This window comes from Equus asinus, chromosome 22 (genome assembly GCF_041296235.1).
Source record: "Equus asinus isolate D_3611 breed Donkey chromosome 22, EquAss-T2T_v2, whole genome shotgun sequence".
NCBI classification, from domain to species: Eukaryota; Metazoa; Chordata; class Mammalia; order Perissodactyla; family Equidae; genus Equus; species Equus asinus.
The window spans coordinates 44,226,044-44,248,946 of NC_091811.1; the positions used below are offsets into that span (position 1 = coordinate 44,226,044).

General features: G+C 35.4%; 1 protein-coding gene across 13 annotated transcripts in view; it reads left to right on the plus strand.

Moving 5' to 3' along the window:
* Positions 1 to 22,903, plus strand: part of CNTN1 (contactin 1) — a 342,078-nt gene that overhangs the window by 271,562 nt on the left and 47,613 nt on the right. For all 13 annotated transcript variants that reach the window (XM_044756131.2, XM_014827746.3, XM_044756133.2 and 10 more), the window contains 4 exons: positions 3,720 to 3,869; positions 13,224 to 13,294; positions 15,715 to 15,949; positions 18,360 to 18,463. In XM_044756131.2, coding sequence (XP_044612066.2) covers positions 3,720 to 3,869; positions 13,224 to 13,294; positions 15,715 to 15,949; positions 18,360 to 18,463 — 560 coding nt within the window. The remainder of the gene's footprint in view (positions 1 to 3,719; positions 3,870 to 13,223; positions 13,295 to 15,714; positions 15,950 to 18,359; positions 18,464 to 22,903) is intronic.

Genomic DNA, 22,903 nt, shown 5'->3' on the forward strand with positions numbered 1-22,903 from the left:
GGAAGACTAGAATTGATTGTTACAAATCTTCTGCAATCAGCATCTTAGCAAATAAATGTTTCTCTGGACTTCAGATTATTTCCTTAGAATAGATGTTTGCAAGTTAAATTACTGAGTGTAAACATGCTTAAGCCCATGCACCATACTATAAAATGACTCTGTAGAAAGGTAGAACCAGTTTTTATTCCCACCACTAGTGTATAAATATCTCTTCTACCATATCTTTACTTAGTATTTTCTTTTTTAAATCTTTTCCAAATTGATAGGTTAAAAACATGAAAAAGACACTGGGCTCATTGTAAGACATTTATCTTTTAAAATTTGCTATTTTCTTTTTTGCCTTTTTGTAGCTTCACTTTTTGTTTTTCTTATCTCACATATGAATTTCTAGGGTTTTATGAGGCTACATTCAAATTTTCCTTAGAGAAGGATCAATGAATCACCTTCTGGGACGCCAGAGCACAGTCTGCTTCGCTTTTGCTGCAAGGAACTTTGCCACACCTATGGCTCCTTTCCCAGTCCTGCCAGATGATCTGTGGGTTGGGTTAGAGCCTCCAACACAACACTGAATAGTTGTGTTAGAGCCAGCGAGAAGCCTTTAAATGACGTTTTCCATTTTCAAATCTGCTTTTACAGTTAGACCCTTTGAGGGGTAATTCTTTCTGGGTAGTTCCAAATACTTGGGTTTTGGATCAAGATGGAGGATCCTAAAGGTTCTGGTTGAATTTAAACCGTAAGGAAATATCAGGACTCACTCTGGTAATTTCCAAGAGTCTAGAACAGGTGGGATTACATGGCCTGGAATTATTCTTGAAACAATCTACTTTTTAGTCCTGAGGTCATTCTAGCTGTTTCTGAAGCTGCTCAAACAGCTCATCGGTGTGGTCTGAAGGCACAGCACCATAGCATGGTTGCTAGTCAATTAAAACACCGTGCATTATTGACCCTGGGGTACCCATGAGACTTGTTTCTCTTTTTCTCCAAAGAATAGTCAGAAATTTTTTACTCTGAGCCTATGGACTGAAGGTATTTACAAAAAAATAAATAAAATCTATGGACTACTCCTCTTGGCTGGTTGCTAAAACAAGACCTTCTCAAGGGGATCTTTTGACCCGAGTATTAAAATGAGGAGTATGTCTACTGCTGTATATCCCTTTGCTTGAAATTTACACTCAGAAGCAAAACCAAGATTTGAACACCTATCAGGTTAACATACAGCGCTTTAGTTTTTGATAGAGAGAAACCTCTGGCAGGTGTTACATAGTTAAGATCTGATTTTCCATACTGAGATTGTCCGTAAGAAGTGGCCTGACTCAGAATTAACCCAATTAAAACCCAGAAACCTGAGACCCCAGCCCTGATCCCCAGTATTGGCCTCCATTGTGCAAAGTACTCTCCTCTCTTTCTGACTCCAGGGATAATAAACAGGTTGCAAGGAACTTGGCTGGAGAGAGGGCACACAACGTCCCTTTGCTCCTGACTGTTCTTTTCCATTTGGCTTGCGGCGGGAATCTGCTTCCAAAGCAAAACTGACCTCTGCTCCCAATCTGGCTGTGTGGGTGGTTTTAGAAAAGTAAAATGTAGCCAATAGTTCATACCAGGGCTGAAGGGTCCAGAAGATTGTATGAGGTACAAATCCATTTAGAGGGACACACAGGGCTTAGAATAAAACAAATAAAAATTTGGACTGGGGTAAAACATAGTAGCAATGGAGGAGAGAAATCAGAAAGGATCAACTCACAGTTAAGAGAGTGGGAGAGGGCATCAGAGGATGGAGACAAGGTCTACGTTCTGCTTTCGACAAAGCAGGATAATTTATGGGCTAAACATAGGCATAGGAGCCACAGAGCGTTGGATATTTTGTGGTGGGCAAGGTAAAAGACACTGGGTGATGAGTATTTTTTGTGGAGGGTACAACATTTTGAAAAGCTACTTATTCACGGTCTGCACAGCCAGATGAAAATTCCCTAAGTAATAAGACAATGAGTCATAGACAAGCCTAAAGGAACACATTTGCCAAATAAGTGGTGTACAGGTATTTACATGCATATGTATGTGTAGGTTAATTATTAAAAACACATGTGGAAATATTTTAAGAGAGCTTAAAATGATCTATAATCCTGCCTTGGTGGTACGTTTTATCATACCTCAATTAGATAAGCAATCTTGGATCTTATTCTACTAATAATTTATAACTTCCCCATTAGTATCTAGTAGCATGTAAATCTACAGAACCAACTAAAAAAGGGTATAAATGTATAGGTACCCTAGTAAGAAATCATTCACTACCCCACACTACATCAGTGGCAGTCCATAAAATTTGAACTGCCCAGTTGTGCCCTTGCCTCAGGAAATCACTTGAGATACTACCTTCAGAATACAGCTCCTTACTATTCAAGGTGCAGCCCAGGGACTAGCAGCATAGTCTATGACCTGGGAGCTTGTTAGAGGTGCAGAATCTCCTTCACAGCAAAGAAACCATCAACAAAATGAAAAGACAACCTAACATTGGGAGAAGATATTTGCAAACCATATATCAGATAAGGGGTTAATATCCAAAATATACAAAGAACTCATACATCTCAACAACAACAAAACTAACAACCCAATTAAAAAATGGGTGAAAGATCTGAACAGACATTTCTCCAAATAAGATATACGGATGACCAACAGGCACATGAAAAGATGTTCTACATCACTAACTATCAGGGAAATGCAAATCAAAACTACAATGAGATATCATCTCACTCCAGCCAGAATGGCTATAATTAACAGGACAGGAAATAACCAGTGTTGGAGAGGATGTGGGAAAAAGGGAACTCTCATACACTGCTGGTGGGAGTGCAAACCAGTGCAGCCACCATGGAAAACACTATGGACATTTCTCAAAAAATTAAGAATAGAACTACCATATGATCCAGCTATTCCTCTGCTGGGTATTTATCCAAAGAACATGAAAACATGAATGTGTAAAGCTACGTGCACCCCTATGTTCATCACAGCATTATCCACAATAGCCAAGGCTTGGAAGCAAGCTAGGTGCCCATCAAGGGACAAATGGATAAAGAAGACGTGGTACATATACACAATGGAATACTACTCAGCCATAAGAAATGATGAAATCTGGCCATTTGTGACAACATGGATGGACCTTGAGGGTATTATGCTAAGTGAAATAAGTCAGAGGGAGAAAGTCAAATATTGTATGATCTCACTCAAAAATAGAAGATAAAAACAACAACAAACAATCACCTAGAGACAGAGATTGGATTGGTGGTTACCAGATGGGAAGGAGAAGGAAGAGGGCAAAAGGGGTGATTAGGTACATGTAGATAGTAATGGATGGTAATTAGTCTCTGGGTGGTGAACATGATGTAATCGACACAGAAATCGAAATATAGTGATGTACAGCTGAAATTTATAAAGTGTTGTAAACCAATGTTACCACAATTTAAAAAAAAAGTGCAGAATCTCAGTCTTCCTATCCTAGTCTGACTAAATAGATGATTCATTTGCATATCACTCTTTCTAGTTTATTATTTATTAATGACCGCTCCTCTTGCTCTGTTGAACTTAGCATTTTGTCATTCCTAGTTTTTATTTTTATTTCAGCTCAACGAAATATGTGCCGTTTTCTCAAAGCGGTAAAATGAAAACTTGGAATTATAAAAGTAATGTTACTCAATTAATATTCTATATTTAATGTTCATTTTGTTTAGATCCCCCAATTATTGAAGGAAATATGGAGGCAGCAAGAGCAGTGGATTTAATCCCATGGATGGAGTATGAATTTCGTGTAGTAGCAACCAATACACTGGGTATAGGGGAACCCAGTATACCATCAAACAAAATTAAAACAGATGGTGCCGGTATGTAGAAGAAGCTTTTTAAAATTTAAAAGGTTTATAAATATAGTGCCACTTTACTATATAATTGAATGTATTTGGAAATAAATAATGCTCTGAGGTAAGTGATTCATCCAAAAAATGTGAGTGTGTATATGTATTTTGCACATATGTGTGTATTCTGTGTCAAGACAGTCAAAAATCAAAAAAGGAAATAACAGTAGTTCCCTGAGAAGATACATTCTCAGACCCCCCAGTGGATGCCTGAGACCATGGATAATACCAAAACCTATATATACTATGTTCTTTTCACTTAAAAGCACTTTACAGCTTCTCTTTGGCATATCTGAATTGCCAGCATCATTATTCTTGCACTTTGTGGCCATTATGAAGTAAAATAAGATTTATTTGAACATAAGCCATGCAATACCATGAGGGTCAATCTGATAACCCACAGCTACAAAGTGGCTAACGGAGGGATAGTGTGTACAGTGTGGATACGCTGGACAAACGGGTGATTCACGTCTCGGGTGGAAGGAAGTGGGATGGCGTGAGATTTCATCATGCTACTCAGAATGGCCGCAATTTAAAACGCATACATTGGTTATGGAATTTTCCATTTAATGTTTTCAGACTACGGTTGACCATGGGTAACTGAAACCCCAGAAACCGAAGCCAAGGATAAGGGGAGACTACTGTATAAAGTTTAAGAATATTTTTACATAAATATTGTAGAGGAAGAACTAAATAGAAACCACTACATATTCCACTAGAGACCAGTTCAGTGAAGTTGGTATTTAGAATGTAAACTTTCACGTTAATTCTGAATCGCAGTCAGACAGACTCTTGATTAAGCAGCTTCCATGATTTAGAAGGTTCACAATTATGCGTGTCTCACAAAGACGTGTATAACTGAATGGCCACGTGGACGGAGCGTAGGGGGAGCAAGAAGTGAGAGACTGATGAGCAGTTCTCAGATCTATACCACTTTGGGAGTCAGAGCATCTCTGAGAAATAGCTCTAGCGTGTTCTCTTAATATTAGCTGTCACTCCAAATATGCTCTTTTATCACAGCTCAACCTTGGCTGTTCTTCCAATTTGGGTTCGCATTTTTGTGCTAAATACCAACTCTATTTAAATAGCCTTTAGTACGAGAAGTACTCCACTCTATTTTCCTTTCCCCCTGCATTACGAGGCAAAAATATTGTTCTGATTCTAAGAATAGTTCTTTTTTATTATTCTCTATGAAAAAGAAAATGTTTTGTGGCTCCCTGAGTTCGTTTATTTTTACTATGCTTTGCCAAACTTATGTGCTTTATTTGGGGCAGAAGGGTTTAAATGGATGACAGACTGCCGTTAAAGTTCTGCAATGATACCTTAATATTTATCCACATTTCTGGCTACCTCAATTCCTTAGCCTAACTTTTAAGTAGAATTATGTATCTAATTTCTTTAGTTTTTAAAGCCAAATTATTCACAGTACTGCCCTCAATAAATTCTCTCTTAAAGTTTCATGTAATTTCGTGTAATGCACCAGATAAAAATGATTATTCTGTAATAAAGGAAGAAAATAAACACTAAAATACTCATCTGCATTGAGTATTTTCACACACATTTCAGTTCATCCTCATAATAATATGCTGAGGTAGGTATTCCTATCCAATGCTTGTTAATGGGCCGTTGACTCACAGACACCAAATAGTTCACCGAAGTCAGTCTAAATCTTGCAAGATTCAGAACTCAAATCCAGATGTGTCTGACACCTGACATTGAGATTTCTCTCTTGACAGTGGTTTCACAGGCAGGACTCTAACATTCCATTTATATGAACCTTTATTACTGTGCTAGAAGAAGCTTAGATTTCATCCTTAACTACAAAACTGGATATGACCTAAATACTAATTTTTTTGTTTTAGTATGTCCACCTGCAAAATGCACACAATTGTTCATTTTTCTCTACCTCACAGAAATCTCATTAGGATACGGAGGTAATGTAAGTTGAAGCCTTTAGAACATAGATACCAAGTGGCCAGGAGCCTTGTGTTTGGTTTTTATTATTATTCCTTAGAGCCACCTATGTTTTTAATAGAGGCTTCTGTGTGATGGACTGAACACAGTCGCCCTTTCTTGAAAAACAAGAATGAAAGGAACTGGGGCATGATCTGACAGATGGTTTTAACCATGTCATTTCATGCTGAGTCATCATGAACTTGGATTTGATTTAACGAGTATTCATTTTCAAAATTAAAACTGCAAAACAAAATCAAATGATTAAGTTGGTCTGAGTAAACTTATTTCAGCTAAAACATTTCTCTCAAATACAGGCCTTTTAATCTCATTGAGCTTGATTAGTTTTCCATGATTTCTGGACTAATACAATATGAATGAAGTCTTATCTGAACACATTTTTTGAAGTACAAAATTGTCCACGGGGATGGAGAATGCTTTCTCTGGCCTTGATGACAGACGTAGATCTCCTCCTCAGGAATTTTATTACAAGCAATATCTTTATTATTTTTCTCGGAAAATGATTGCTTTAATATACATGGGTTGATTGTCTGCACAGAATTATCCTAAGATCTTAGATTTTTTTTTTTAATCTCAAAGTAGGAGTGATTATATAAATATTTTTAAGAACAACAACAGGGGCTGGCCCAGCGGCGCAGCGGTTAAGTTCACACATTCCACTTGGGTGGCCCGGGGTTCGCTGGTTCGGATCCCAGGTGTGGACATGGCACCGCTTGGCAAGCCATGCTGTGGCAGTGTCCCACATATAAAGTAGAGGAAGATGGGCGTGGATGTTAGCTCAGGGCCAGTCTGCCTCAGCAAAAAAAGGAGGAATGGCAGCAGATGTTAGCTCAGGACTCATCTTCCTCAAAAAAAAAAAAAGAACAACAACAATAAAAAAGTGTCTCAGAGAGAGTTTCAATCTGATTCTTTTGTTCTGAATCCTTGAATATAATTTATATTTAATATTATATTTATAAGGTGTGGCCAGTTTTTGATGTGCTCGCTACCAGTAGTTTGTATATAACTCTGGAGACTTTTCAACCTCAATGTCTTCTTGCCCTTAGAAATGCTCGGAAAATCGTGTTTCAGAGTGATATCAAAGCTAAAATTTTGGCAAGGTTGTTACTTTCAACCAACTTTTTGACATCACTTTCTTTACATTATGCATCACCTCTTACATCATGTTTGCTCAAATGGTGTTTTGTTAAGGAATTAATTCTTTCTCTAGTGTGCTTAGAAAATAACTTCCTTTAAAAGGCTTCAGGGGCCAGCCCAGTGGTGCAGCGGTTAGGTGCACACCTTCCACTTATTGGGGGCCTGGGGTTCGCCAGTTCGGATCCTGGGTGTGGACATGGCACTGCTTGGCAAAAGTCATGCTGTGGCAGGCATCCTACATATAAAGTAGAGGAAGATGGGCATGGATGTTAGCTCAGGGCCAGTCTTCCTCGGCAAAAAAAATTTTTTAAAAAAGAGGAGGATTTGCAGTAGTTAGCTCAGGGCTAATCTTCCTCAAAAAATAAGTAAACAAATAAATAAAAGACTTCAGAGCAAAAACAAACAATCCAACCTATGAAGTGATAACAGTCTTATTCACAATGCAAGATACAGCTCTATAGTGACATAATGAAATGATTCATTCCTTTCGATTCCGAAAGAATAAATCCTATGATCTGTAATACATTTGTTAATATTTCATAAGAAAATATTTTAGGGTCTTTTATTCATCAACTTTTATGGCTGCCATTGTTTATGCACTTGCTTTATGTTAGCAGACACAGTGCTAAGCTCCCTACTTGCATTGCTCCACTTAATTCTCACAATAACTTCATGAAACTGATAGTATTATTCCTAATTTCACAGACAAAGAAGTTAAGATTACACCCAGCTAATGTGAAGCAGAGCTGGGATTCAATTCCAGGGCTTTCTAATTCTAAAAGCTTTGCTCCTAAACCACTTTCTGGAAGGGCAATGTGCAGTATTGAAGCTCTAGGACATTGACCCTTGGTAGAATCCTGCTGCCATCATTTAAAAGCTCTGTGATTAGGTACACCTTGCTTAACCTCTCTAAGCCTCATTTTTCTTATCTCTAAATGAAAATTATTTATCTTATGAGATTATATTTTATGGTTAAAAATCATATAAGGAAAGCAGTACTGTCTAGTGCATAATATTTGCTGAATGAATTTATTTATTATGCTATTATGCTCGTTTTAAACTTTAAAATACTTATAAATTGTCTACTCTATAATTGATTACCTCATTTGGCAATAGATTGCCATTTTTCATAAGCATGATAAAGGATCATGTGTTTTCATGTAATATCTAATCATCTTAAAGGAATAATTTTATATATTTAATATAATAAAACTCAACAGGCTTTCTCTTTAATTGTTTTCTCCTTTTATCCTGCTTTTTAAAAACTGAGTATGCATAAAACTTAACATTTATATTTTTCATCCTTACAAGAAAATAAAAATACTTTCTAAAACAGGGGGATGTTTGCCTTGTCACGTACCATTATAACAACCCTCCAAGAGATGCCAACGTATGTTATGTGGGATAAAGGCTGGCTCCCATTTGATGGAAAGGTTGTTCCTCCGCCTCATTATGCTGACTGAAAGACACAACATTATCTAATGCAGCACATGCCCTTATCTGTCCAATTACTTAATGTTAAGATCACAGTGCACAGTTGGGTATATTCTTTGGATTCAGACAAGTGCATTATAAAACGGATGGTCCCAAATGAAGAATTAGAAGATGTGTTTCTAATTCATTGTGACCCATTTATTTTTGACTGTAAGAAAGAGATAACAAAAACATCCTTCAAAGTAATGTGTCATTGTAAGACATACCCCTATGGCTAATAGGTCCGCAGGTGCACTTGGTGAGTCGATATCCTAAAATGGTGCATTTGGGTTTCTTTTGACAGCTTTGGCATTTATTTGCCACGTGAACCTCAGAAGGAAAAGAGAAAAAATAACATAACACCATAATCAACAGTTTCATGTTTTGTATAAAGCTTTAATTTCATGTCTAATGAAACTATTCTGCTCTTTCATTTAATTTTTTTAGATATTTTTGATAAAGGAGAGGAATGTTGCTAAGAACATATCTGTAGCTAGTAAGGTATATATTAAAGTTAGTTGCTGTCAGAAGTAATAAAATAGATAATCTTCTTTTTAAAAGAAGCAAAGAGTATAGATTTTTAAACCATCAGGAGGTTTAACATTGCAGCTTCTCTACAGGTAAGCACTGTGACCTGGGCTAGTTAACTAACTTCTTTTGCCTTTCCTCTAAAAAAAGCATAACGCTACTTCTCTGTGTACTTATTTCAAAGTGCTGATCTGAGTATCCAATTACGTGTGGTAGATAAAAATCATTTCTAAATTCTAGATGAGTCTTTTATTAAGCTAGGCTTCTTCATTTCATTCATTCATTCATTCAGCAAACTTTTACAAATTAGGGATATTTAAATTCTATTGAATTAAAACATATTTAATTTCTACTACATTAAAGAGAGCATCCTCAAGACTGGAATCAGATTTTATTCATATTGCTATCTGTAGTCCTTAACGCAGCACAATGTCCATAATTCGTGCTCCAAATTAAGGAAGGAACAAGAAGGGTAAGATGATGGTTCTGGCAATTGCAAGTTAATAGAGGATGATGAAAAGAGAAGCAGTGATCAAAGCGACAGTATATTTGCATATTATGATTTAGAAGAATCTATTACCAAATATAATTTGTTTCGTTTGACAACAAAGTTAACAAATGCATTAGATGCTTTTGTTTTTAATACACTGAGAGAGAGAAACTAGGAAGTGTTCCTTGTTTTACACAATTTAAACAAATAATCTGTGGTTAGTTTAGGTTCTTCATAATTTTACTATGTGTTATGATTATGTCAGTTTGTAGCATTCATTTTTGCCCATCCAAACATTTCCCCAGGTGACATATTTTTAGATTATCATTCCATTGAGCAGTTAATAAATTTACTCTGCTCTACCCATTTAAGTTTCCTCTTGGAGAACAAAGCCTAGATTAATAAACTAACCTACAGTTTTACCCTGGTAATACTCTAAGACATTAATATGATTGTAAACTATCTTGGACCTTATATCTTTTTAACCTACTATGGAAAAAAACTTCATTTTAACATGGTAAATGTAATAGGAGCATTAGCAATCTGCTGCACCATCAGAGCAGGAGATCATAAGAGTTACAAAGATCTACTCTCATTGAAATATTGAAACATTATACAGTTCACTTGACTTTATTAATGGCTCTTCAGAAAGAATACATATTTAAAGATAGAACAAAAACAAATGTAAGATTTTAATCTCTTTGGATTTCTAGACTCTAGAGCATTGCTTACATAACCATTTTGAATCTCTTACTAAAAGATTTAAATCACAATGAAATTTTGATTTACGCAAATTAAAGTGAAAAGTTATATTCACGGTAATTTTATTTCTGTAAAAATGACTATACAAGTTAAAGCAATAATTAACAAGAGCTAAGTAGTCAATATATTTTGAATCAAGGGCCTATCTTCATGTACTCTATGATTTTCATAATTTAAAATTTGTCACAGCCAATTTGTACATTGTTAAATAAAACACCAACGCTCAAATTGGTACTTATATGCAAATTATTTAAGCATTCAAATCTGAAAGTAAAATTAGTAGCATTAGTTTCTTTTCATAGGAAAGAATAGTCATGCCGTTGGCTTGATTTTCTTTTAAAATACATTTTAGATCTATGACTGAAATACAGAAGCACTCATAAACATCATTAGGGAATTGCTATTAGACTGAAATCATGGCAAACGGACAAGTTAAAAAAAACTCACTATTTTTAACCTTTCACGGTAATATAAAAATTGTTTATCCATGATTAATTCAATAATTCTGTATTTTTCCTAAATATTTGTTTAAATTCTTTTTAATGATTTATCGTCGAAAGAAAGTCTAGTTTGTTCACTGTTAAATGCCCTGGAGCCTAAAGTTAAATAAGTTTCCTTGTGCTTGGGGTGATTTACTTCCCTGAAAGGAATCACTATTTGGCGAGGTCCTCCTGTTCCTGCAGGGCTGAAAGCAAACACAGAGCACCTAGCTGCTCGCCTCTCAGACTCATGGCAGATATGTAGGTGATGTGTCAATTCCACCTGTGAAAAAATGTCCCTTCACTGCTAAGGCTACAGCTGAACATTCAAAGCTGAATGGAGGAAACTAAGTTAATAATTAATCCAAGAAAGATATAAAGACACCCTATTAAGAGATACAGTTCCTTTATTTCTGTGATTTTTGTGTATCTTATTTTCAGCACCATGAGCTCAATGGGTGATTTTTGAAGAGCAAATCAATCTTGAGATTACTTATTTGGAGCATGTTAAAAAGAGCTTAAGATAAACATTATAAAATGGAAAAAATATTCAGTCTAACATACATACTCTATATTTAGCTCTGTTCTAAATAAAAAGGTTAATATTGATTATAATGAAAAGGATTACAGTGAAATGCTTTGGCAAATAATACTTGTCCTGATAAAGGCAATATTTGTTTCAACAAACTACAATATAATAAGTTATTCTAGAGTTATTTTTGAATTTGCCTGTGACCGCTATACTTATACATAGAGTTAAACACACCAAATCTGATTTATTCATTGATTATAAGACAACACGCCCTTTGTTTCTCTATAGCATGCAGAGTTTTAACTTCAGAATATGAGTTATAGGTTTTAAAGAGTTTCCAGGAGTTATTTTAATATCCCATCCTTCAATATGTGTTTTATTTAAAGTGCTACAAGTAACTTATCTTCTAACATCCCTGTGCACTCAATTTCATTTCTAACACCCATCTGGTGACAGCTGAATAGTAAAATAAAATCTGTCAAATTTCATATAATTTTCTTCATCAGAAAGGGAAGTCATCACGTAGTTTTATAGATTGAAAGAAAAGCATGCATTTTGTTTGTTTCTGTGTAATTTACGTACATACTTCACCAAATAATTTATGTGGCTAGCATTAGGAAAAGTCTTGAAGTATCTACCTTTGAATCACAATTGTTTGTTAGGATCTGCAATTCAGTAAATGAATTCCTTGCTTTGAGCACCATGAGGAAGGTGTGATTATTTTCTATTGGGAAGGGTTTGGAGGACTCTAGGGAGAACCGATGTTTCATCTCTTAAAATGTTAGCAGATGTGGGGATGGTATCTCAGACTGGAGCCACAGCATTTGTGTGAGAAAAAACTATGTCTTCTGTAAAAACACCGACTTCATCCACATGGCCTGGTAATGGGTCTCTAAGTGTGAGTGCAGGGACAAACAATGCTTTATTTTTTTATACCATTCCAGTTAGTGCTAAGTATACAAATCCAGTAAGATATAGCACCTACTGTGGAGGACTTTCAAGGAGAGAGAATAACTTGGAGAAAAACAAAGAAGACACCGTTGGAATTGGCAGTTAGAAGCAATTTTGTGATTTCTGAGAGATTTCAGTAATATAAAGTATTGAAATAATATGAAATAATTAATTTTTTTGAAATGTGAAATAATTCTTGTGAAATAACATGGAAACACATAATGGGTTGTTAAAAAGTGGTTATGGAATAAAGTACAAAAAATAGTCCTATATCTGTTCTTTGCAGATCAGGAACAGGAAAGGGTATGAAGCGGAAATTGAGGGACGCAGTGCTACAGAATGGCTTTTAAGGATGGAGAGACTGCAAAGAATAGACTCTACAGTAGAGAGACTGGAAACTGAAGAATGATATGAGAGGCTGGGAGTACAGCAGAGTTGGAGTCACTGATGGGGCAAGGTTCCAGAGGAGATTTAGGAATTTGAAGTGAGAGTGCAAGGAACAATGTTAGGTTTCTAATACTTTCAGATATTTGGGGGGAACATTATCCAATGTTAATGCACATGTACCATTTCTTAACAGTTATTTGTAGTTGAAGCATAAAACTAACACAACAGTAAGTAAGGTTGTAGAGTTCAAAAGCAAGAGCAGTGGAATATTTTCCTAACAAAGTACATCTGATTGTTCAAAATCACATTAAATGGAAGGACGCACACACACAAAAAGATGGGAGAGGCAAATTTGCTTCGATACCCTTTGTTGAAGAAAACCGGCACATTTCCTATGGCATTGAATCAATTTTTATCTTGGCAGTAAAACAGATTATTACAGTTACTATGAGGCATTGTTATTATAATTGAATGGATCATATATGCAACTTGTCTTTTCTGGTAAAGGAAAAAATTTATAGTTTTTGTAGTGAATGAGAACTCCAATGTTGGAAAAAAATTTGCATAGCCTCTGTTTTTTGTTGTTTTGTTTATTTGTTTGTTTGTTTCAGCACCTAATGTGGCTCCCTCAGATGTGGGAGGTGGGGGTGGAAGCAACAGAGAGCTGACCATAACATGGGCAGTAAGTATTTATAAGTTGCTTATATTATAGGATGCATTACCTGTACTTAATTTCAAACCCATTTTGTTTCCTGAAATAAACTGAAAGAAAAGACAATGCCCAAAGTACAAGCAAGAATAAATTACTAAAATTATTCTTTTTCGTAAATGCTTGTCAGATTTTACCTGGCTTACTATGGCTTAGTGTGCAGTTTCTGTGCAAAAATAGATCCTTGACGCTAAGGAATCTGTTGGCCTAAAAAACTAAATATTCAAGTTTCTGATTCCAGAGATATTTTGAACTCATCATCACCTGGTAACCCAAATGTAATTTATAACATTTCCACTGGACATTCAAAACTTCAAAGATTCAGTTAAAAAACTTGTGTATCATCACCTGTTTTTAAATTAGAGTTTACTTTCTGGCTTGAGACTTACTTTGATCACTAGTGTAATCTATCATGATGGGTCAGTCTTAGAAGCCACCCAAGTAACTCATTGTTAAGGTGTCCAAAACGTTTTATTAAATTTTTACTACCCAAAGGGAAGTTCTATATCAGAAACTATAATGTCTGGAAAACCATGCATCTTAGCTTGATTTTTGAAATGAGAGAGATACTGGGTGTGGGAAAGCCTGTGATAGCACAAACTTGTCTGAATTAGTCATCTTGCGTTTATCTAGGTAACATGTTTTATATAGCTCTACATACCCATTAAATATTTTTAGTATTTAATCACTGCAGATAATCAAAGAACACAACTTAGGCGCCAAAGGATTTTGATGACTACAGAAAAAAATGACAGGTTTTATTCTTTACATGAATCAAATTGGTTTATAGAATAAGTGGATATTTAGCAAAAATTAACTTCAGTTTGTGCTGTGGAGTCATATTTTATTCTTGGCATTTAAATCACATTTTTACATAAACTTTAGAAAAAGAGTTGACTTTTGCTTGTCCAAATCTCGAATTATTTACTTGTAGGTTTTAGTGTCAATGTAGCATACAAAAATGCAGCTATCAGGAAAATTAGAACATCTTACTCTTTTCTATATGGCTTAATGTTCTTAAACTTTGTGGGTGTCTGCTTCAGAATAAGATGGGGAGCTTGTCAAAAATTCAGAATTGGAAATCCTATTTCAAAAATTTGAAATCACGTCTGGGAATAGGATCTGAGAATCATTAATTTTTGAAAGCTCCATAGCTAATTCTGATATACCTTAAATTGCAAAAACTAAGTAGAGAACTCTCAATAAGAAAAAATGTTTAAACTATTGTGGAAATGTTAGGCTATACTATCTAATGATCTAAAAATCACATTTTGTACATTTTTGCAATCAGGCTGTAGGATATCTATGCTGTGCTACCGAGTACAACTTCTTCTACCCTCCAGACTGTATATATTTCTGTATCTTCGTGTTTAACATAAGTATATTCAAACCACTGTGTTATGTTAGTTCAAAGTTTTTCCTCAAGACACCTTAATGTTGATTTTTTGGTGAAAAAATAAATATACAGTTTGCACATTTACCTTATCGGCTAAAAAGACTAAACGATGAGTACTCACTAGAACCAGCTTTAAGTCAGTATTATAAATAATGGCTTGTTAGGGCTGATACAGACTTCTTTATTCGCCAATTGATATGTGTAATAATAAAAAACCCTGAGAAGATATTGCAAAACAGAGCCCTTGCTTCAATATTGGAGTCAGACAAGGGCCCAGAGCCAGCCTCCTACAGAAGAGGGTAATGTCATCTCTTCCTCCTTTTGTCTGCTCCCTCTTTTTCCTCTGACTAGTTTCTATTGTTTGATTGCAGTACAGATATTCTAGAGTATTGTAGAACTCTCTCACTATAGCGTTTCAACTCTAAAGAAACTCATTCATTGAATAAATATTACTTTGTGGACTTGTTCCAGGTCCTGGGGATAAAGAGGTAAGTGAAACTGACAGAAACTCTGCTCTCATGAAACTTATATTCAAACAGTTGAGAGAGACAATGAAGTAGATAATAAGTAACATATATAGCGTAGATCACGATAGTGTTAAAGAGAAAAAATTAAAGCTGAGAGGTGGGATACGGAGTACTGTGGAAAGAGTCTTCACATGGCAGATCCTGTGGCCAGAGAAAAGACCAAGTAGGTGATTTTTACCTCAAGAAAGTGAGAGAGGGGCCTTCTGACATATGGGAGAGCATCTTGGATAGGAGGAACAGAAAGTAAAAAAGCCCAGAGTGGGAGCCCCCCTGGGATGTTCCAGGAAGAGCAAACTTGGTTAGATGAAGTCAGTTTTTGCCCTGGCATTTTCAGGCAGCACTAATTTTTGAACTAAATATGTTTTTACAAAGAATCTTCTTCCGTGTGTATCATTATTATTACTTGCATGGGTTTTTCCCCCTGTTAACTGTATCACTTAAATCTTTTTAATATTGCAATTTCTGTTTAGCCTTTGTCGAGAGAATACCACTATGGCAACAATTTTGGTTACATTGTGGCTTTTAAGCCATTTGATGGGGAAGAATGGAAAAAAGTTACAGTTACTAATCCAGATACTGGCCGATATGTCCATAAAGACGAGACCATGCGCCCTTCCACTGCGTTTCAAGTCAAAGTTAAGGCCTTCAACAACAAAGGAGATGGACCTTACAGCCTCACAGCAGTCATTAATTCAGCACAAGACGGTAGGTGAAAGGAAGACCTTGCTAACGTGATGGGGGAGAAAAAACTAATTCTCCGGTTTGCATTTCATTTGATGTCTTTTGGGCCTTGCTTAGTATGATCTTTCTATAGTACTCTGCATTTCATAAATGAGTGTTATTTTGACCCAAGTTAAAATGTCAATCTCTCCATCTAAATGACAAGAATTCACCAAAACCTTTTTCATCCTCAAATCATGTTCATGGTAGTTAGGAAATCTCCACTAAAATAGTTGGTTTAGGCCCCTGTTCCTGGCTTCTTGATTATAGTTTTCAGTCAGAAATTCTCCATAGTTGATCAGAACCTCAATGTGTCTCTGCATTCACAAATACTACTTACAAATTCTTTAGCATATACTTTTTTGTAAAATTTCCCCTTTAATCTCAAAATTGTGTAATTTTGGCATTTATGTAACTTATTTTTCGTTACAATAGCGTGCAGGAATTTATTCAAGGGAACTAAGGCATACTTCTATGAAAAAGGAGTCAGAAAGCAAGTTGAAATTTTTTCTTGGAGAGAGAAAAATTTGAAAGGCCATTTAGGGAAAAAAAAAATACAGATACTAGCTTTCTTTGTTTTTCTAGAAACTTTAACTGAACTGAGCATGTTCCTAGAGGACATTGCTTTAGATTAAACATAATTACATTGATTTCTATGATATCCTATTTAAACTACCATCCTTTTTATTATTTATGTTCCTGTTGAAAAAGATAAGACCTCCTTATAGCTGTGTACTCCTGTGCACTGTGTAAATAATTAATGGCTGGAAAAGCGAGTAGAGATTTCATTGCCGCCTGACCTAATGCATTCGTCCTTGGCCAAGTTTCTCTTTGCACATGTGTGAGAAGCACAAATGGAAGAGTTTGAAAGTTTAAAACTGTGAGATACCCTTCTGATCTCTTAGAGGAAAAACACTCTATTAGTTTACCCAGTTTGCATTATGTTTACTCCAAAATAAACATTTAGCTATCCCTTAAAACTCACATATGCTCTTCAGTCATAGAGGTATCAGCTTTCATATTTGTTAAAAATTTCACATGCATTCAAATCATTGCATGATCTTTACTTTCAGTACAAACATGAAAGGCAATCTTTTATATATGTATATATATGTCTTCACACACGTACATACTTTTTAAGTTAGCTCAACTAAATACATAAATACATAAAGAGTAGAAATTATTTAGTTTATAGTAAATTCAGGACTTTTTAATCTTGAGTAATAAATCTTACATTCTCTGTGCTTGTTCTGATTCAGCAGAAATATAACTTGACTCTGTTAATATTTTGAACAACATGAGTACATCTCACAGAAACAATGAAAGTAAAGTGTTTTACAAGTTATCTTCTCACCCAGTACCAATTTTTTACTGCTTCAGTTGATGCGAAAGTAGTCAAGCATAAGGCTATGCTTGTCATATTTTAGTAGCGGCCATCTGTATTTAATTATGTTTCTTTCCTAAATGTTTCATAAGTCTCATAAAACCTGCCTGTACTAAAACTTCATGTGTTCATCTTTCCTTCTACTACTAAGAAATCAATCCTAGTGCCACATGTTTACCTTGACTTGGAAAAGCAACAGTGTTCATGTGCGGGACATTTTTAACATAAAAGAGGATTAGGGCTTGTTAATAAAAGACAATAAAAATTGATCACTCCTGCTTAAGATTTCTTTAATATTTTTGTGTAATTTTCATAATGGATGTAAATTACTTTTTTCCACTGAACAGAAACCTTTTTGATACATATTTGACTTGATGCCCACTTATAAAAGCTTTCTTGAGCCCAAGAAGCAGTGGATGTCACAACTTGTTTCAAAGGATCTTAAAAAGAACCCTTAGCTTAAACATAAAAGAGAAAGAGGGAAGTATTGCTGTGTATCTTTAGCTTGTACAAATAGAAAGTATGAGAAAATTGAAAATTAATTGTAATGAACAATTTTCTGTAATAAAAAGCAAATTTCCTATTTTTGATACTGTAGAATTGATAAGCTAAATATAGTGAATTTTAATTTGCATCCACAAGCTTTCTGAAGCAGATTAGTTGGGAGAAATACAAAAAGAAATTAGTATGGTTCTTGCTCGCAGATATCAGAAAAATCCATGAGCTTTCCACATTTACTTAAAAGAGTGTTTGCACGTGTGTATGTATATCTGTGTATAATATTCATGTATATGAGTATGTGTGTGTGCATATATCACTGATGACCATGAAATAAAGTAATATTGGCAAAAATATTACTATTAAAACATCTAATAATTTATTTTGGAAATAGTCAAACTATTTGAAATTATTAAAATATAATCTTAACTCATTCATACAGCAAATGGTGCTATTTGAGTTTTGTTAAATAATCATCTTATATAAGAAGTTAACGTTCTCATAAAATTTCAGCTCCCAGTGAAGCCCCGGCAGAAGTAGGCGTAAAAGTCTTATCATCTTCAGAAATATCTGTTCATTGGGAGCATGTTGTAGAAAAAATAGTGGAAAGTTATCAGGTGAGTTCAATTTTTATCAAACTAAATACATTTATTCATAAATATATCAGCATAAGTTTTCAAATATGTTGCATCTTTCAATGTTCTGTTTCCCATTGGTTTATGTGACAACTAACACTGTATTCTATGTGTTCAAGATGTTGGGCATTTATAAGCTAATTGTTAAGAGTAAAGCAGAGTTTCCTAATTGGCTTATCTGGAGAGCTGTAACTGTCTTGTGCGTTGACAAACACATGGCCAAAATAGAAACTGAGGTCATAACACTCGTGGTTAAGCAAGATCCTTTGAGACAAACATTGTCATAAAATGCTGGTGAATATCAAGTTTTTTGGAAAGCATTTTGGTAATTTATAAAAGCGTGGTTAAAATGTTCACCCTGTTTGGCTCAGTAGTTCCGCTTCTAAAAGTCCATCCGAAGGAAACAATTATAAAACTCAGATTTTCTGATTCGAAGCTCAAGGCTTTATGCCAAACCACAAACTCCCTTTTGTTTTATTCAGAGAGTGGACAATGAGTGCCCTTCTGGATCCGTGGGCAGTGAGCTGCCACTCAGTCAGCTTGCCCTCTCCATTCTTGTCCTCCTTCTTCGTCTGTCCATGGAATATTAGTTCCGTAAGGGCAGGATTCTGTCTATTTTGTTCTCAGTGCTGAGAACAGTGCTGGGCACATGGTAGGCAATAAATGGATATTCGCTGAGTGCTGATAGAGATACTGAAGTATGATCAAAGGAAGTGTTACAGTCTGGCTGTCTCAAGGCCATATTTCTGAGATGTAACCACAAAACCAACCTAAATTTTTAAGTTTTAAACATACAGACTAACAGGAAGACTTTATTTGATATCGTGGGTTATGATTTGGGTAGATCTCAAAGAATCTTCAGATAATCTTTGCAAGGGTTCAGCTGAGGTTATTACAAAGAGAGTGAAATGATAAGAGTGGACTGGAAAGGCCCAATATTTCTAGCCTATTAAACTGACAATTACATTTACAGCTGTTAGAAAAGAAATGGGAAAGAGAGATAAATTCACTAGATGTTACAAACCCCTGTAATAAACAAGTCCAAGGTATCTTGGGAGAAGACATCAATATTTGGAGCTTTCAAGCCATATTTTGGACCACAGGATTTTTTTCTTCTTTTATATTATTCATCCCTAAGTAATAAAAAAGAGAAAAAAGATAATTTAATTTATAACCCATCATTGAGTCAAAGTGCTATGTATGTTTTGCTTTGTTAAAAACATGCCAAAGAATTATGTATTGTCTTTGCCTAACAATTATATGCTGACTATTTTATAACTTTCAACATACAGAGTATGAAGGAAATATGAGATGGGCAGCAATATGCTGCACCAATGAATTCAGACAATAATCAGACTATGAGCTCTTTTGACGGGGAAGTAAACATCAATTAAGGATTCTCAATGAAATAGCAAAAAGTAATCTTTAGCAGATAAGATTTTCTCAAATGAAAATTTCAAGGGAAAAGTGTATGCCATCGAAGAGTTTAGTTTCACATATTTCTAACTTTTTGCAACTCCACACTAAGTAGAAAATTGTAAGCTTTGTTGCTAAGCAGACATGGGTTTATATCTCAGCTCTGTCCCTTAGGAATTTTGTGGACAATTTACTTGAACTTTCTGAGCCTTGGTTTCCTTACCTGTAAAGCTGAGAGAAATCACCATCTCGTATCCTGTTGTGTGGAAGAAATGAAATCACCTGCATTTAATACTTTTCCCTGTTTTATGTCATTGGACATTTGAAGACAATGGTGATAATGATAATGATAATGTTCATGATGATAAGAATGATAATATTTGTTAAGACTTTGCTATGCTAAACACTTAATTAAGTTTATTGTATTGAATCCACAAAACCCTAGAGGTAGACACTATTATTATCCCCATTTTAAAGATGGAAAACTTGAGGTTTAGAAATGTTTGTGTGAGTAATAATTGGCATAACCAGATTTGAACCTAGGTCTTGTCTTTCCAGAAAATGGTTGATTAAAAATCCTGGAAGTAGAGCCCAGCCCCATGGCCAAGTGGTTAAAGCTCTTTGTGCTCTGCTTTGGCAGGCCTGGTGTTTGTGGGTTTGGATCCTGGGTACAGACCTACACCACTTGTCAAGCCATACTGTCATGGCGACCGACATACAAAATAGAGAAAGACTGGCACAGATGTTAGCTCAGGGCTAATCTTCCTCGAGCCAAAAAGAGAGGAAGATTGGCAATGGATGTTAGCTTAGGGTGAATCTTCCTCAGCAAAAAAAACAAAACAAAAACAAAAACAAAAAAAATCCTAGTAGTAATCACAGAATTATTGTTTCCATTCCTTCTTTCTCAAAAACTTTTTAAGTCTTTCACACAGAACCTGGAATATCAAAAAGACAAGCATGAAAGCTTAAAAGAGAAAATCCGTAACATCTATTCTTCTATGAGAAAATGCCCTTGTATTAGGGGTAAACGCTTGACTGACTATAATGTGGTTATTGTTTCCATTTTAAAATATGAAGGGAGAAGCCAATGGTTTAACAAGATAGATGATCAAGAAAACTAATGCCCCACTGCATTTCCCATGAAAATGTGCTATGGGTCTAAGCTATAAAGAAACAAAGAAAAAAAGCAGCATATTAAGAAAATTAAAAGCTGGAGAAGCCCTCGTCCTGTGTGACTGACCCCATCTCAAAGTTAACTTCCTGACATCTAAAGTGAGAACTGTAGGCAATTAGGTTTAAAAATAATCGTCTCTTCCCTGTGGTTTTAAAATGTAGCTCAGTAGAGTGTTTAAGTTTTACCCAGTTTTTTCTCTAGTTTTTTCTTTCCTAGTCAAAGAGGTCTCACTTCTAGTCTTAATACTCAGTTAGTTTTCCTGCAGTGTAGGTGAACCAGAAGAATACAAGAAGTCCTGCTTCTCAAAGGCATATTAGAACGTTGGGCTCCTGCCCAGGAATCCGGAAAAGACTTAGTTTGCTCACCCAGCAGGTAAAACAGTCACTCAATTTAATGAAAGCAAGCAAAATATGCTATCAGAAATAGTGGATACAAAAACTCTTAGCAGCTGAACTGGAAATTAATGCAGACGATTGATTTCACAATTAGATTATTAATCCTGAGTCATTTACTCAAACATTTTTAAAGGTTAAATTATTATGGTGAACATAAACTAATATTTAGGAAGTGCTTGATTTTCGGAGAAGGAGTCTATCTTCATCTGGATGTCTCCAAAGTGGAGCCTGACACATGAGTGTGGGAAAAGTTAGTGCTTTTGATTTTTCGTTGTTGCTGTCGTTTATTTGTTTCTTTGTTTTCAATGCTCCCAGGGAGCAGGTATGAGGAAAAAGCAGAGTAAACTGGAAAGAAGGAAGCTCAGATAGAAAGATGCTTTGCCCTATTGGCAACCACTGTGCCCAACTGGTACTCCATCCCCTGGGATCTTTGAGGAGCTTCATAAATGTGGCTCAGAATTGCCGCACCTGGGATGAAAGGGGAAGCATTCGTCCACCCCTGTGTCCCATTGATTAAGGGTGGCCCCCGGGACATCACCTCCCCTCCCACTTCCGTGGACTGTTGAGCAAGTTTACCACCACAGCATCAAGGACAACACAGGACAGGACATGAGATATTAGCGACACTAGCAGAGGTGAAATGCTAACTAGTAGTACTTACAGGAAACTGGTTAAAACCTGCATAGAATTGTTTGGTTCTTGCACCAATGGCTAGAATAAAACAGAACTTTGAATGGTTCCCAAGAGGCGTAAGAATACAGATTTTGAACGATTTATACTATTGCTATTTCTAGCCCGTGGAATGTACTAATACTTGAATTAGTCTGGGATCTAGATAATACAAAGTTATTATATAATATCTTTTTAGAGCTTGAGCTTTTTTGTGTCAGAGTCTCATTTTTTCACATACATAACCATATTTAGATTTTTTGCTAAAAACTGTGTTAAATCCTTAACAAAGAATATTCACTTGTCAGAAGATATTGTTTCCAGAAATTTAGAATTGAAAGGGGAAGAATTTAGAAATCTGATACAAAAGTTTACTGAAGTAGGGAATAGTAAAATGGAACAAGCCTAAATTTCAAAAGTGCTAAACATCTTTGAGCACTTCCCTAATTGTGACATCCATTTCTTTATTCTAAACCTCTTCCGGAAAATGAGATTAAAGAGCTGTTTTTCCTACAGATTTCTTAAATTTTCCAAGGAAAGGATATAACTATATATCTATTATCTCTGTACAAAAGTGGTATTATTGTAGCATAAATTTATGGAAAGTATAAGTGTTCTTTATTAAAAATATGACTTAGCTCTTTTTCTGAGGCTTTTCTTTTTAGCTTCCTAATCGTTTTCTAAAAAGGTTTTCTTGGGGCAAGATCTCTCTATCAAAGAGACTAGTAATTTTATGTGAACTTAAACATTTTGATTTCTTCCTTTATT